The sequence below is a fragment of the Falco peregrinus genome, chromosome 14 (genome assembly GCF_023634155.1).
Source record: "Falco peregrinus isolate bFalPer1 chromosome 14, bFalPer1.pri, whole genome shotgun sequence".
Lineage (NCBI taxonomy): Eukaryota > Metazoa > Chordata > Aves > Falconiformes > Falconidae > Falco > Falco peregrinus.
The window spans coordinates 12,698,159-12,712,805 of record NC_073734.1 but is presented as its reverse complement, the minus strand read 5'-3'; the positions used below and the strand labels follow the sequence as shown (position 1 = coordinate 12,712,805).

Here is a 14,647-nt window from a genome sequence, read left to right as displayed (position 1 = left end):
CCGGGCCGGTGCCGGGGGGCGGGCGGCGGGGATGGGCCATGTGGCGGCTGGGTGCGGCCTGGGCGCGGCCCGCGGCGCTGCGCGGGGCCCGGGGCCGGCGGGGAGCGGGGAGCGGCGCGGCCGGGGCCGCCTGCGCGGGAGGAGCGGCCGTGGGCCCAGCGGCACTGCGGGCCCGACCCGGCCCCGGCGGCGGCTGTGAGTGCGCGGGACGGGCGGGCCCCCCCTCCCCTGCCGGGCCCCCCCCTCCCCTGCCGGGCCCCCCCCTCCCCTGCCGGGCCCCCCCTCCCCTGCCGGGCCCCCCCTCCCCTGCCGACCCCCGCGGGCCCGGGCCGGTAGCGCTGGGGGCCGGGCTGCCCTGCGGGCGTGCCGCCTTGTGGGCCCAGCAAGCCCGGCGGCGCTTGCGGAAGCTTTATATATATAAATACGTGCAGAGAGAGGCCGGTGTGAGGCGTAGGGCAGCGGAGTGCTTGCCGTGGCCGTGCCCAGCCGGCCCCGCACCAGGCCCCGCGGGCACCGGGCTCTCGCCAGCCCCGGCCCGGCCGCGGTTGATCGCTGCCGGTGGAAGCTGACGGGCGCGGTGGGCGCAGCGGCACCTGCGGAAGGGCGCGGGCACCCGCCGCTGGGCTCTTGGCGGGGCGGGGGACGGTGCAGAACTTCGGCTAAAAGTGCGGCCGTGTGCGGTGCCCGCTGCGTGGCCCAGTGTTACCCACACCTGGGGGATCGCTGGTTTTGCAAATGTCGTTATTAAGCAACAGAGAACCTAAAGGTGTCACGGAGGGGCTGGCGTTGAGACGCGGTGTAACTAGAAGTTAGGAAGCCCTCCTTCCCGCTTGTAACTGCTGTTTGTTTCCGTTCTAGATAAACATCTGATAAAAGGAGATGATAGGAAGACAGTTGTAAGTATTTGCATTTTGTTCAGTAAAATATGTAGAACATGCAGCCTCTTATTTTGTTGCAATCTGAGCCTATGTGCTGGCGTCCATGGGGCACGGTTGCTGCGCTGCAGTGGGGCCTCCGTCATGGGGTCTCACCGCGCGAGCCCACGCTCACCCGCCGCTCTGAATCGCAGTAAGGTCCTGAGGGGTTTGTGCAAATGCATGGTATGGCGTGGGGACAGGTGTCCGTTTGGGGTCAGTTGCATCTGTAGCGTTGCAGTTGCCCTATACAACCCTGCCTGTGAAGCTTGAGGGTTTTTTTGTGTTTGGAATCTCATTACTTTAAACTAAAAATTATTTAAGACAGCTGAAAAAACATAATCTTAGTTTATTTTAATAGTGCAGGTTTCTGAAAATGTAATGAATCGTAAGCTATCTGTTTATGGATAGCAAAGTTATTACTTCAGCTGGCGTTTATTTTAAGTTGAAAGTTCAGCTGTAGCCTCTGCAGTGAGCTGTGGCAGATGGTGTGGGGAGCAGCAGCCCAGCAGGTGACCCTCTGAAATTCCGGGGAGCCGTGGGAAGGGGGTGACAAGCTGGGAGCAGGGGCAGCAGCTGGGGTCCCAGAAGGTAAAGGCTGCCCCAGGCCGGGTGGAGAGACATTTGGTACCTGTGTGTCAGGGAGAGAAAGTGCGGTGGTCTGCGGGGAGTCACAGAATCCAAACCGATCCCTGATGTCTTCCTACAAAATAATGTTTTTATATTCTAAGGAAATAGTATGCTTGATATGGGAAGAGTATATTTTTTATGCATGCTGTTTACAACTATGTGATAGCACGTTTTTTAAAGGTGATGCTGTTTTTCATCAGATATGCATTGAAGGGAACATTGCAAGTGGAAAAACAACATGCCTGGATTATTTTGCACAGACTAGCACCATTGAGGTACTCGATATACATTTCTTTTACATTTTTTCATCTACATCGTTAAGCCATTGCTCATCTTGTGTGCCCCAGGGGTGCACCTCCCCCTCCCCCAACTCTTTACCTTCAAATTGAAGAAGAGGAATTTAGAAGATGTGTAATACAGTACTAGATGCCAAAATATCAGAAAAAACTGTAAAGTAACAGCAGCCCACATGGCTTGGGCATGTTTGGGCATGCTTGTTTGCTGTTTCATGTCACTTAAATCTTAGATGTGTCTTGTAATATGCAGAGTAAAGACAAAGCAGTAATCATGTAAAAATACTGATGTCATGTAACTGAGAGCCCAGTAAATGGATGGCTTTTTTTAAAAAATGAAAAATCTGTTAAGAGTGGTTTCTGGAGATTTCTTAGACTGGAATGATATTTAATTTCATATTGGTTAGAACAAGATAAGGGGAAGGTCAGGCTTGCTGTATGTTAAACAAAATCAAGATCAAACTTCAGTGAGCAGTTGCTTTTGTGTGCACCAGATAGTAATACTTTTATAGTTGTAGACTTGTAAGGTCAAATTAATTATTTTGAATATAAAACATGTTTAACATGGAGTCATTCTTTTTACCAAGGTTTTGACAGAACCTGTCACTAAGTGGAGGAATGTTCATGGTCACAATATCCTGGTAAGTGGCAGAAATTATTTCTGCAATTGCAATCACTGTTCTTTTAGAAAGACATGCACAAGGACTTCTCACTGATCAGCAAAACTGTTACAAAAGGTGTGGTCATAATCTCATACAGCAAAAAATAAAGCTCTATGATGCAAAAGATCTTTTACTGTGATTAAGACATGCGTATAGTAGAAACATTGCATATCAGATGTGGTTTTGACAAGGACTGGGTCTTTTATTTGGTGTGAGCTAGAAGAAATTCTCAGGAAGGTAAGCCCTGAGTGTGACAGATGTTTCTAAATCTGCTTATGCCTATTTCAAAGAAGGGAAGAACACCGCTCAGAAAGTGAGGGCTGGATCTGATCGGTTAGTATTGTTTGACTGCTGAAGATAAGGAAAATTCAGTCCTGTGAGGTGTGGACAGCTTCTCTTGTTTTTTGGGCAGTCATTGTTTCTTGGAACCCTTTCCCACGAGTATGTCACTTTGTCACAGCTGTGCTTGCAGACAGCAGTCAGGGTGCTTGCCTACATCTGCAGATAGGCTTTTGCTGGGGTGGTTGGAGTGGTTTCTGATGCCAGTCTTCCCTGCTTGTATGATCAGCTCCATAGCAAAAATCGTATTGCGGGCTAAGATGTGTATCTACGCTCAAGCTCGCGTGGAACTTGAGTCAGCACAGTGGTGTGGATACACCCCAAACCACACGTGCCCAAACGTGTGTTTGATACCATCACTGCTAGCGCAGATCCTCTGAAAAAGTAAATTCTCCCTACTAGGAGTTGCTGATGCTTTACTTTTTTCTTATTAGTAGAGGGGTGGGGCATGCTGGCTGTGTCTCACATCGTCACAGCATTCTGTGCACTTCAGAACACTTTCTCATTCTGATCTTGGGCAGGGAGAAAAAGAGGAGGTCAGGTCTGTGGACTGAAGCCATGCTGCTGACTTAAAGCTTGTCACCTCAGCAAACAGACACTGAATGATGTTTTATTCCGAGTCAGATATTTTCTCTGCTCTGCAGGATAGACTGTTGCTTGTAAATATATGTGTGTGTGTAACTGCAGCAATCGGATTAGAGTAGAAAATCTGACAACTGCTTGGAGGATCCTTTGGGAAGAACAGTTGTCTGTGTTAAAAGACAGATTTTCTGAGGCCCAGACCATACTTACTGGAACCATATATGCGTTTCTGTATGGACTGGTTATATGTCAGCGCACAATAGTAGAGTAGCAGAAAGTATTTTTTAATTAGTAAACATATTTGAACTGTCTTAAATGAGCTGTGCCTTGGTCCTGACCGTTCCAGGTAACTAATTTCTGTTGACTTCAGCGAGCGTTCCACGTGCCCTACTTAGTGACTCTATGGACCAGGACTGTAATTCTTCTGTGCATTGTGGAGAGCAAATGATCACTTAATTCTTGTCAGACCTGCTGTCAGCCGTTTTAGTGCACTTTGTTTAGAAATTCTGTTGTTGTGCTAAAGCTTACTAAATACCCAACTTCACTTTTTTTTTGCTGTTTGACCTAATGAAAACATCTTTTTCTCTTGCTTCCATCTCTGACCCCAGGGCTTAATGTACCAAGATGCATCAAGATGGGGGATAACGTTACAGACCTACATACAGCTTACCATGCTGGAGCAGCATACCAGACCAATGGTAAATGAATATATTTTTAATTTTTAAAAAATTAGATGCTGTTATGAGTAATGAATCTTTTAAACCTTGTATCCAAAAGTTAAGATGCTGTTTGCAGGTTTTTTTTTGGTTTGGGTTTTTTTTTGTTTCTGCAGTGGATTTGAATTTTTATGGTGCAAAGATGCTGTTTATATGCTCAGCATGGTGCCCCAGGGGTGAAATATCTGACTCCTACCTGCTCAAACTTCTGCTTCCCCAAACTACTACTGCTTTTCTTGTACCACCCTTACGAGCTAGACTTGCCATCATCACACGTCAGTGACTTGGATGTAATTAGTGTCTATATAAATTTAGCTATTTCAAATCTTTGGCAACTATCAAGTAATTTTGAAGGTCATGTTAGTATTCGTTCTACTGCTTCATGCTGTCTAGCATAAATTTAGCTATTGCTTCTTGTGTTTAGCCAAAATACTTGCGTTAAAATTTTCTGTTGTTCTTTTTTTAGATGGTTTGCATCTTTCTATTCTTTTTTCCCTGTATTACTTCACATACACTACCTTTTAACAAGACCTCTTCGTTTCTCTTTCCTTCAAACACCTTAAATTACTTCCTATGCTAAATCTTCTATTTCCTGATTCCAAGACCTGATCTTAGGTGGCACGCTTGTATCTTGATTGCTCTTGCATTGTATTTTCTGAGCCTGTGTCAGGGCAGACTTTTGGGAGTACCACATATGATAGTGATACTGTGCATATAATTGTTAGCTTTTTGGAAGAGGTGTTTTTCCAAGACAATAGAGACTTCATCCTCTTGCAGAAAAAAATCATTCAAAAATTCGTAAGGATCATGCTGCATTTCAGGCTGGGCTTTGCTGTCCTTGCCATTTGAGCCTTGCTGGAGCAATTGTTGCTTCTGTGGTCATTAACATGCATAATGAATACCTGGTTGGAAAGAGCTCTACCAGGATTGCCTTGTTCTGCAGGGGCCAGATTGCGTCAAGAGAATCTCTCTTCTCCAAAATGAGGTGCTGTTTGAGCACATGCACGTCTGGCTAAGGCTGGTGCTTTGTAGGTCGTAATTACTTTTTTTTTTAAAAGTGCTGTTTTCTTGTTACAGTTTTTCTGATGTTAGACCTGTGCTGTTGATGCAGTAACACCTGAAGGTGGCAACAATTCAGGTGGCAATAGTTCCTGTAGCTCTGCAAATCCTAAGTGGATTGCTGCATTTTTGTGCCCCTAGTTAACTTCAGCTGCTCAGCGGAATGCTTCTGCAGTTACTTTTGAAACCTGTGTATGAGTAACAAATTAGTTCTGTAGGCCTTTAATAACGTGGTGACCATAAGCAAGATTAGGAATACTTGCTTTTTGTGGTTCCCACCCTTCCAGTAAGTTTATCACAACAATACTCAGTTCTTCCAGATCTTAAATATTTCATAATGTAAAGGACATGGTATACAATATGAGCTTGAAAAGAGGCAAACAGGCTGAAAAATGTAGATTGTCTTTTGTAGGTTTCCCCCATAAGAATGATGGAGCGATCAATTCACAGTGCAAAATACATTTTTGTGGAAAATTTGTATCGAAGGTATGGTATATGGTTTTTTACTTTCTTGGCTTCATTAGATTAAAAAATATATCTAATTGATTGATGATTTCTTTGTTAATTTGAATCTAAGTGGTCTGTGAAGTCTGTCAGTTCTGTGTTGGAGTGGCAGTGTATTTTTATGGGACGTGCCACCCACTGGTAGTATAAAACCTGTAGGACAATGGGCCAGGTGAGAGCCTGTTTCAGAAGTGCTCGTGTGTATTTAGAACATCTTATTATTTAGAACACCATTTACTGAATTTATCTGCTCTCCAGCTGAATACAAAAGTTGTGCTTGAATCAAAGCAAACATGTACTGAACAGGTGAAGAACCAGGAGGATATAAAGATTAACGCTGTAGGAGGGAGAGAACTAGATAGCATTACCCAACCTAGCATCCAGGATTGGCTTTTCTTGCAAGCAGGAACTTGAGTTCACATGCTGTTGCTCAGAAACAGGATTCGTAGGATCAAAATAGACTTTAAACCTTGGCAGGCTAGTGAGTAAGGAAAGAACAAGAGCTGTTTGTCTCTAAATGTCACTTTCTGAATCAGGTCCCCACCCCAAGGTGTGCTTGGGCCAGAGGAAGAGCAGTTGGGCCGAACACAAGTTATTTGACTCTGGAGCATAAGACTGTGGCCTGGAATAGGAAAAGCATTTATTACCTGGCCGATGTATAACTTGCCCATCTCATACTAACTAAAATAGGGCAGTAACCTGTACTGATTTTTTTGTGTGTTTATTTTTGGTGGGTTTTTTTTTGTTTCGAATGCTGAGCTTCTGCTGAGAAGTGTATACAACAGATTGTGTTTTCAATGGATTTTTCAGTGATCTTAAGGGACAAAACCAGTTTCTTCCCCCTGTCTGCAGGGAGAATGGCTGCATGCCACGAGATGGCATCCATGCTACATCAGCTGCTAGCCTGTCATTGGAACTGCTTTGAAAGTTGAGAGAGACAGAGTAAGATGCGAGGCAAACAGAAAAAGACATTATTTATCCCAGTCTGTATACAATGGAAACGTACTGGAATGTGTCTTGTTTTTAATTACTTTTTTCTTTTCATTGTAGACAAAGTGCTTTTGCTACAAAGGCTGAGAACTTTGTTGCTATAAGACTAAGTCTGCTTGTGTCAACTCTATGTATTAATTCTGTAATAACATTTTTAAGGATATCTAAGATGTTTCGTGGCCTCAGCCCTTTTTAATATTGGACAGAAGGCATTTGCTGTGTTCTGTTACAGCAAGCTAAAAGCCAGCTGATGCTACCAATAGCAAACCAAGATAGAAGGTGTGTAAAAGGATTATAAATAAAACAAGGAAAGATTTGGGATACATGAATATAGCCATTTGGAGTCACATTAACAAAATAAGTAAAGCTGTCCTTCCTCCCTCATATCCTGTGTCCAGTGGTGGCTAAAAGTACCTGAAAAGAGTGTCAGAACGGGGTAAGCATTTATGATAATTTCTGAGAACATCCAGTAACTTAGTTTAGGGAATTCCTTACTCAGCAGTGTTTTTTCCGTATTTAGTAACCCACAGGGAATTTCTTTTCCATGAACCTGTCTGGTTTTCCGCTAAGCTTGTGTAAACCTTTAGTTTCCAGGACATCCCATGGCAAGCAGTTCTATAGCTTTGCTCCGTGTAGTTTGATCACCACCCTATTCCGTGTGTTGTAGTTCTTTAAAGATCATCTAGACTTGTCTCAAAAATGAATGCTTACTTCTGTGTAGAGGAAGGAGAACTGCATATAAGAAAAGACAGGATGATTATTGGAGTATGGAAATAGTAGTAACAGTGGAAATGAAGTCCGTTTCAGAGTTCTGAAAGCCCGTGAATTCTCACAGTAGGAGAAAGACCTGTAACATAGAGGCAGTACCCCTGTGACTTTACTGCAGAGCCTGTTATTAGGGGGTAGGGAAAGTCATCTTAGTAACCGCAGGCACAGCTTCAGGACAAATGATGAAAGAAAGTAATTAAAGCTTTGAAAAAAAATGTAAAGTCAGCGACCAACAACACATCATGTTAGACTAATCTAGTAATTGTGTTTTGTAATGTTCCACCCCGCCCTCCCCGGCCCCCTTGAACAAAGGCATTCTGCATCGATCTGAAGTCATGTATTTATCAAGCAGGTTTTGGGAGACTTTTGTGCATGATGGTTCATAAGTGCAGAAGCTGGTGGTGTAATGTGATAGCAAATCTCGTTGAAGGGAGATATTGACAGGGGATGTGTCACGCTAGAAGGACACTACTCGTGTTGGTTCAGCCTTTGGATTGATGCTTTGGTACAAAGGGTGAGAGTATGCTAATAAATTCCGTCATTCCATTGAACTGACGACAGTTCAACTGTAAGATGAAAGATTGTAAGTTGAAAAGCAGAAATATATATATCTTTTACAATATTTATAGATCAATAAAAATTGATTGCAAAGTAACACTAGTTTTGCGTAGCCCAGAGAAGAGTGAGTGACTCTTGGAAGTATCTGGCAAAGGGCTTCCAGGAGGGAGATGGAAATATTGGTGCTTTTGTACACAGCTTTTATGAGAGCTTTTTAAAATTACTTTTTACACTTCTAACTGCTTGTTCATGATCTGTGAAATAAAATTGAAACAGGCGTGAAGCTGAGATACTGGCACGATCAAAAGAATTGAAAGCCTGTTTAGAGAGACAAAACCAGCTTGACATATGTATAGGAAAGTTGGGAGAATACACTTGTCACCTATGGGCACACTGGGTGCAAACACAAAAAATAGGAGTTACTGAAGCTGGAAGACTGTAATAACAAAGGAATAATTAGATATAAAAAGGCTATGGATACATTAAGGGCTAAAAATTTGAAGATGGTGTCTTAGCCATCAGAGGAAGAAAGAGAATCTTTACACTTGATGCTTTTCTGTATCAGGATAATAGTGCCCTGTGGCAGTGGAAAGCCTTAGAACAATTGCTTCCCATGCAGTGTTTTTTTAAGTTCAACTGCTGCATGAAAATTTCAAAAATCATTCTGTAACTAAACCGACTTTGCAAAGGAAAATTCCTTTGTATCCTCTGGAAGCTTTTTCTTTCCTTGTTACTATTTCCTAGAAGGAATCTTCTGTCTCTGTCGGGGAGTGATCCTAATTCTTGTGTAGGTTAGTCAACATGCAGAAATCATGCAGAGAACACTGGTGAGGTTGTCCATTGTAGAAATTAAATTATGTCTGTTTGATGGAAGGTCTAGAAAACAAAACTGACCTGATACATCTCTAAATTTTGCTGAAATGTTACTAAAAAAACCTCCTCACGCTCAAGCTGTTCAACAGGTATGTTCAGCAAAGGGGTTGTTACATAGCTGTGTGGAAGGCAGATTCCCATTAAAAGTATGTAAAAATGAAATAGAACTTTTAAAATTCAACGTAAGATTCAGACTGAATGGGGAAAGCATGCTACAAAGAGCAGAGCTTATTTTCTGCTTGCTTTTCTGTAAGAGAAGGTATTGCTTAGGGTCCCAGTCTTAAAGATTGAGAAGAATCACTTGTTACTTCTAGTCTAGACAAGCTCTTCTCCTTTAGGAGAACGATGAGTTGAAGCAAGGGATGAAGAGCTGTGGCAATATCAGGAATACCAGCTCTTCTTTGACCCAGTGTTACTCAGTATTTGTGTTTTGGCTTTGCAGGCTTTTTCCCAGAGAGAGAAGTAAGAGTAAGATTTACGATGGTGAAGGAAGGCTTAAATTGTAAGCAATTGCTGTGAGTCTCCAGCATGCAGAGATATGCATGGGTGTCCAAGTTCTTACTGCGATTGCACGTCTGAGTTTAGCACTGAAAGGCACACTTATATTAGGTGTAAAACTGTAGAAGAATTTTAAATGTGCACGTGAGTATGCATGGTACGTTATAGGGTAAGCACTAGCAATTCACTTTGTGCCATTTGAATTTGTAGTTAGTTATTCATAGCTCGTTCCTGTGATGTTTAACTTTTGCAGTAAAAACTTACTTGGTAGGAGTCGAAAGTCTGCCAACTTTGGAAATGAAAACACCCTTCTGTACCTTTTTTGTTACTTGTAGCTTTATGGATCTTGAGCCTGACCCAGAATCCTCACAGGATGTTGGGAGAAATCCTTCACTGTGAGGGTGGTGAGACACTGGAAGAGGCTGCCCGGAGGAGCTGTGGATGCCCCGTCCCTGGCAGTGTCCAAGGCCAGGCTGGATGGGGCTTTGAGCAACCTGCTCCAGTGGAAGGTGTCCCTGCCCGTGGTGGGGGGGCTGGAACTAGATGGTCTTTAAGGTCCCGTCCAACCCAAACCATTCTGTGGTTCTATGATTATGCAGGGGACTCCACTGGCAGAGGGAAGGCAAAAGCATGGTGACTGCAGGGCAGGTCAGTGCAGAATTGACCTGCACTTACCTGTCTTTTAGGGTAAGAATAGCGGGGCTTTTTCTTAATTCTAATTCCTTTTGATGATACGTCTTGGAGAAGAGTAGCAGAATTAGTATTTGGCTTATGTATATGCCTGCTGCCCAGAAACATACACGACTGATGTATTAGAAGAATAACAGTGAATTATCCCATGTTTTGGGTGCTTTGGGAGGCAAGATATTCAGCTGGATGGCAGATAAAGAAGGGAGGTAGTATGAATATGGGTTTTGCTTTCTTGCATACTTAGGTGGAAATATCTTTCTGGATTATCTTTACTGAGTTTTGCCAGTGATCAAAGCACGTTGCCAGAAGAATGGTTTAGAAATCTGTGGAATCTTTTTTGTTCAGCACTATTTAAAATGTTGCAACTGGTCTTAATCATTCAGGTGGAGAGGACAGGAGCCTCTCAATCCTATCTCTTTTTCGTGAATTTATCTTGCAGACGCATTCAGGAAAGAGTGTGGAGTATGTGTTATTATTACCAGTTTTGAAGAAAGACTAATGTAAAACTAGTAATATTTTATATTTAGGAATATGGTAATAAGTGGAAATTTTGATACTAGTAAAAGCATAACATATGCTTCTTAATATGGGCTCTGTAGACATGAGTCTACATGAGTCGTTTGATATTTTATTATTCTTACTGAGATAACTTTGGGACAATTGTTTCTGATATTGTCTGTGCGCTCTGAATACAGAGTTCAAATTAAGCATATTGAATATTTCACTGCTCTTTCCACAAATATTTCTTGCAGTGGCAGTAAATTTTATTTACACGGTGTCATCATTTTTTCACTGCTCTTTACTATGGCTTCTGTAAGGAATTATCAGTGCTGCATAGTAAATCAAGCCTTTCTGGTGACACGCGCTGTAGTAGAGTCCAGATAGATGTGAAATGATTCTGATATAAAGAACTTGAGCAATAAATACCATTGACAGTAATTTGTTGTTACTGTATAAATGTCAACATGGTAATATTTTTCTTGTTAGTCACCAAGTAATTATTTCTTAACTGTAGTGGGAAAAATAATTAATGTTTGTAACTGTTAATAATAGGAACTTTGTGTTAGTGCTTATTTAACAAAAAGAAGAAAGATTTGGTCTTTCTGTTGTGTAAACAATGCTTTAGGAGGCCTTCAGTTTGGGCGGGCATAATATTGGTCTTGTTTTTATTTCACATATGCTGGAGTAAATTGGGAGTAATTCTAGTCGGGTAAAAAAAAAAAAAGTTTATGATTGATCTGTGCATGCTTTTCAGTGAGTGGTAACTTTTATGTTTATTCAGCGGAAAAATGCCAGAGGTGGATTATGTTGTGCTGACTGAGTGGTTTGACTGGATCCAGAGCAACACTGATGTTTCTGTTGATTTGATAGGTAAAATTCTGATGGCATCTGGAGGGGCATGTTTGTGGGTGGGTTCCTTACTGGGAGAAAAAATGTTCCTTGGGTCATAAATAATCATATTATTCAATATAATAGTGGCTGCAATGTGTAGCATCAGACAGCATTAATTTGTGGATGGCTCATGGATTAACAGTAATGCCAAAGGGGAGGTTCAGTGGTGGTACCCAAGTCAGGATTCTTTCCTCCTATGGTTTGTGAACTAAATTTTTTCTTTGCTTTTAAAGCTGATCCTTGAACATAACTATTATAATTTTTGTCATGACAGTTTACCTGCAGACTTCTCCTGAAGTTTGTTATGAGAGGTTAAAGAGAAGATGCAGAGAAGAGGAAAAGATCATTCCTCTGGTAAGGAGTTCTTTCAATATCTGTGGTTACAATGAGCTTTAAAAACATAATTATTCCAGTCTAGAATACTAAAATCATATCCTGAGTGCATTGCCAAAATGTGGTCAGTTGTTTCCACTGCAAACTAAAAACTTCAATATTTGATTTTGATTTATTGTAAAAAAGTGATCTATCACGCACCCTGACTTTCCCAAGTGTTACGTTTTAGTAATCAGTGTACTGTAGCTGACTGTTTAGGTGCGGTATTAATCTACTGTTAATCCTTTCTAAAGTGTCAAAAAGCAATTGCCTTTATGCCCTTTAATGATAGAAAAGCACGCAGCATGCAGGTGCTGAAGATTTATGTGGGTGCTTTCTGTTGTCTGCTATTCCCAGGATGTTTATGTGTGAAAAGTTGTCTCTGCTTGTGTCTGAAAAGAAGCAACTTGTTGAAAATTGTTAGCGTGGGAATCTGCTTAAAAATTACCTGTAGCAATTGAATAACCTGTGTCAGTTGGCAGAATGGCCTTTCATTAAACAGGTTTTCTCCTAAAGAAAGCCTAACCAGAAATAAATGTAGTTTCGGAAACCATAGTGTATACTCCCAAGGTATCTCTAGTTTTGGGCAGTTCAGTAGAAGCAATTGACAGTTGAAGTTACATGCAAGGCAGTACATTTTGGGCCATGTGAAATTCTGCCTTGGAAAGTAAATCCTTGCTGTAATGGATTTGAAGAGACATTGTGTTACTTCACAGCTCCACCGAGGGGTGGGGAGGAGCAATTATGAATGACAAATTTTAAGTGGTCTCCATGAAAAAAACCCCTAATAACTGATGACAGGCACAAGTGCTTTTAGAGGAAAGTGAGTCAGAGTTAGGAGAAAGTGAACTGGGAATTTTAGGAAAATGTGTTGACACAGAAAGAGCATTCAATACATATTCTTTGCAGTCTTGCCCTTTTTGTCCTCCCTTCTCTTTGTTGTATTTTTCTCTGTAAAACCCCGTTACACCTATGGGAGAGAAACATGGTTCTTGGTCTTAAAAGGAGCTGAGAGCCCTGGGCTCCTGCAAGCCATGTCTTTGAGGTTCTTCATGGAGTAAAACCTTATACTGGGAATTAATTTTTCTTAGAAACCTTCTGATGGTTTTTATTTTTGTTAGTGGAAGTACCTGATGCTGGCTTTTATATGTAGTTCTTGACTGCTTACCAAATGTATAAAAATTGCAATGTGTATTTCATCCCTGGGCATATGTGTTATTTGAACACCTCTTTTCTAGGAATATTTAGAAGCTATTCATCAGCTCTACGAAGAGTGGCTTATTAAACATACACTGTTTGAAGTTTCCTGCCCAGTGCTTGTGAGTATTATTTTAGTTATAACCAATTACGCATATGGAGGATTGCACTCTTCAAATACTAAGAGTGTTACTTAGTGGTAAGAGTAAATTTGCTTTTCTAATAACCTTTGGAGAATGAAAACCTCAGAAAAATGTTTACAGCTATCCATAACGCATAGCATAAAAGTCTGGTCTTGCATCTCTTTGGTGGAATTTGAGGGTCTGTTCACTGTGATTGTTTACAGGATAAGGCATGTCGCTTTTCCATGAATGCCAGATTCTGAACAGGAGGCTAACTGAACAGGTCTCTAGGAGTGTATCACTTTGGCTTCAGTGGTAGCCCTGTTCTATTTTGCTCAAAAGCAACCGTGTTTTATGGTGTCAGTCATTTCTAATGTTCATGTTCTTCTTTTCAAGGTTATCGGAGCTGACCATGACATGCAGAAAATGCTAGAAAAGTATGAAGAAAACCGGGACCAAATACTAAACCCATATAATATGCAACGCCATTTATAGAAGTCTGAGCTGTTTTATTTAAAAAAACATGTTTATTAAGTCTGGTTTGGGGGCAATTTTGGGTATCTTTAATATTTCTAGATATAATGGGTTTCGCTTTTGAATTATGTTGTGTAGAAAGTTGTGGACTTACTGCTATGAAACGTTGAGATACAAGTCGTAAACAGACTATAAGCCAACTCCCTTTCATGTTTTCAGGTTCTCCATCAGCTTTACTGTGTCAATTCTATTCAGCTAAAATGCGGCTATTTCTCCCATTTCCCACTTCACTGCTGCTTTTCTATAAGTAACCCAAGTTTCTTCCTTTTTTCCCCCCAAATTTCCCTATTTTTGTAATTTGAAAGAAAGAGTTCCATACAAGAGGTGGGGTGTCCTTTTTTATTATTAGAGGAAGCAAGTGAAGTGCATTAAGTTGAAGTAGCTTTGTTAAAACAGGTCTTACCAGGTTGAAATAGGAGGTCTTGCTCTAATCCTGCCTACACTAGTACAATTTCATTGAATTCACTAAGTTTCTTCTGCTTTACATGACATCACAATACAGCTCTAGTTTTGAAGATAAATGCACTAGTATACTCCCACCAAATTCAGTGGCAAAAAGAGTAACAGTTTTCAGAAGTGATCGCAGGACGGCTCTGAGGCTTTTTTTTTTTAAGCCCCATTTTTAAAAGGGCTTATTTCTCTCTGGTGTTCATGAAATCACTAGCCTTGCTACGGCCGAGTTGAGGACTAGTGAAAACACAGGGTACACAGAACTGTATTTGTTGTTCCTTTTAAATGGTTATAAAAAATTCTAGAATCGATTGATTTCTTAACTGTTTTGGATTCTTCTTTCGTACCTTTTTTTTTTATAAAGAAAAATGCAGATGGTCTTTGGGTTTATATCTTGGATCAGTTTATTGTGACTTACAGGTACTTGAGGAGTATAGATTACATTCTTGCACTTGTTTAAGCTGAAGTGTTGAGTTGCCCTTAATTTCTGCTTTACCCTCCGAG

At 41.5% G+C, this 14,647-nt stretch overlaps 1 protein-coding gene across 2 annotated transcripts; it reads left to right on the top strand.

Annotated features, from left to right (window-relative positions):
* The first annotated feature begins 13 nt into the window (after positions 1-13).
* On the top strand, positions 14-14,533 carry TK2 (thymidine kinase 2). Of its 2 annotated transcripts, none has more exons than XM_055818712.1 (10): positions 14-195; positions 859-896; positions 1,745-1,819; positions 2,425-2,478; positions 4,029-4,118; positions 5,608-5,681; positions 11,359-11,447; positions 11,743-11,822; positions 13,079-13,159; positions 13,556-14,533. In XM_055818712.1, exons 1-10 carry the CDS (start codon positions 39-41, stop codon positions 13,652-13,654), a joined length of 837 nt encoding a protein of 278 aa, XP_055674687.1. In that variant the 5' UTR covers positions 14-38; the 3' UTR covers positions 13,655-14,533. The 2 variants fall into 2 exon arrangements, with proteins under 2 accessions (XP_055674687.1, XP_027640242.1); XM_027784441.2 differs by lacking the exon at positions 14-195 and adding an exon at positions 320-766.
* The last annotated feature ends 114 nt before the right edge of the window (positions 14,534-14,647 follow it).

Coding starts and splice junctions, on each gene's coding strand:
- TK2 (XM_055818712.1), top strand. CDS start 39: ATGTGGCGGCTGGGTGCGGCCTGGGCGCGGCCCGCGGCGCTGCGCGGG. Junction 196..858: donor ACCCGGCCCCGGCGGCGGCT/GTGAGTGCGCGG, acceptor TTTCCGTTCTAG/ATAAACATCTGATAAAAGGA. Junction 1,820..2,424: donor CACAGACTAGCACCATTGAG/GTACTCGATATA, acceptor CTTTTTACCAAG/GTTTTGACAGAACCTGTCAC.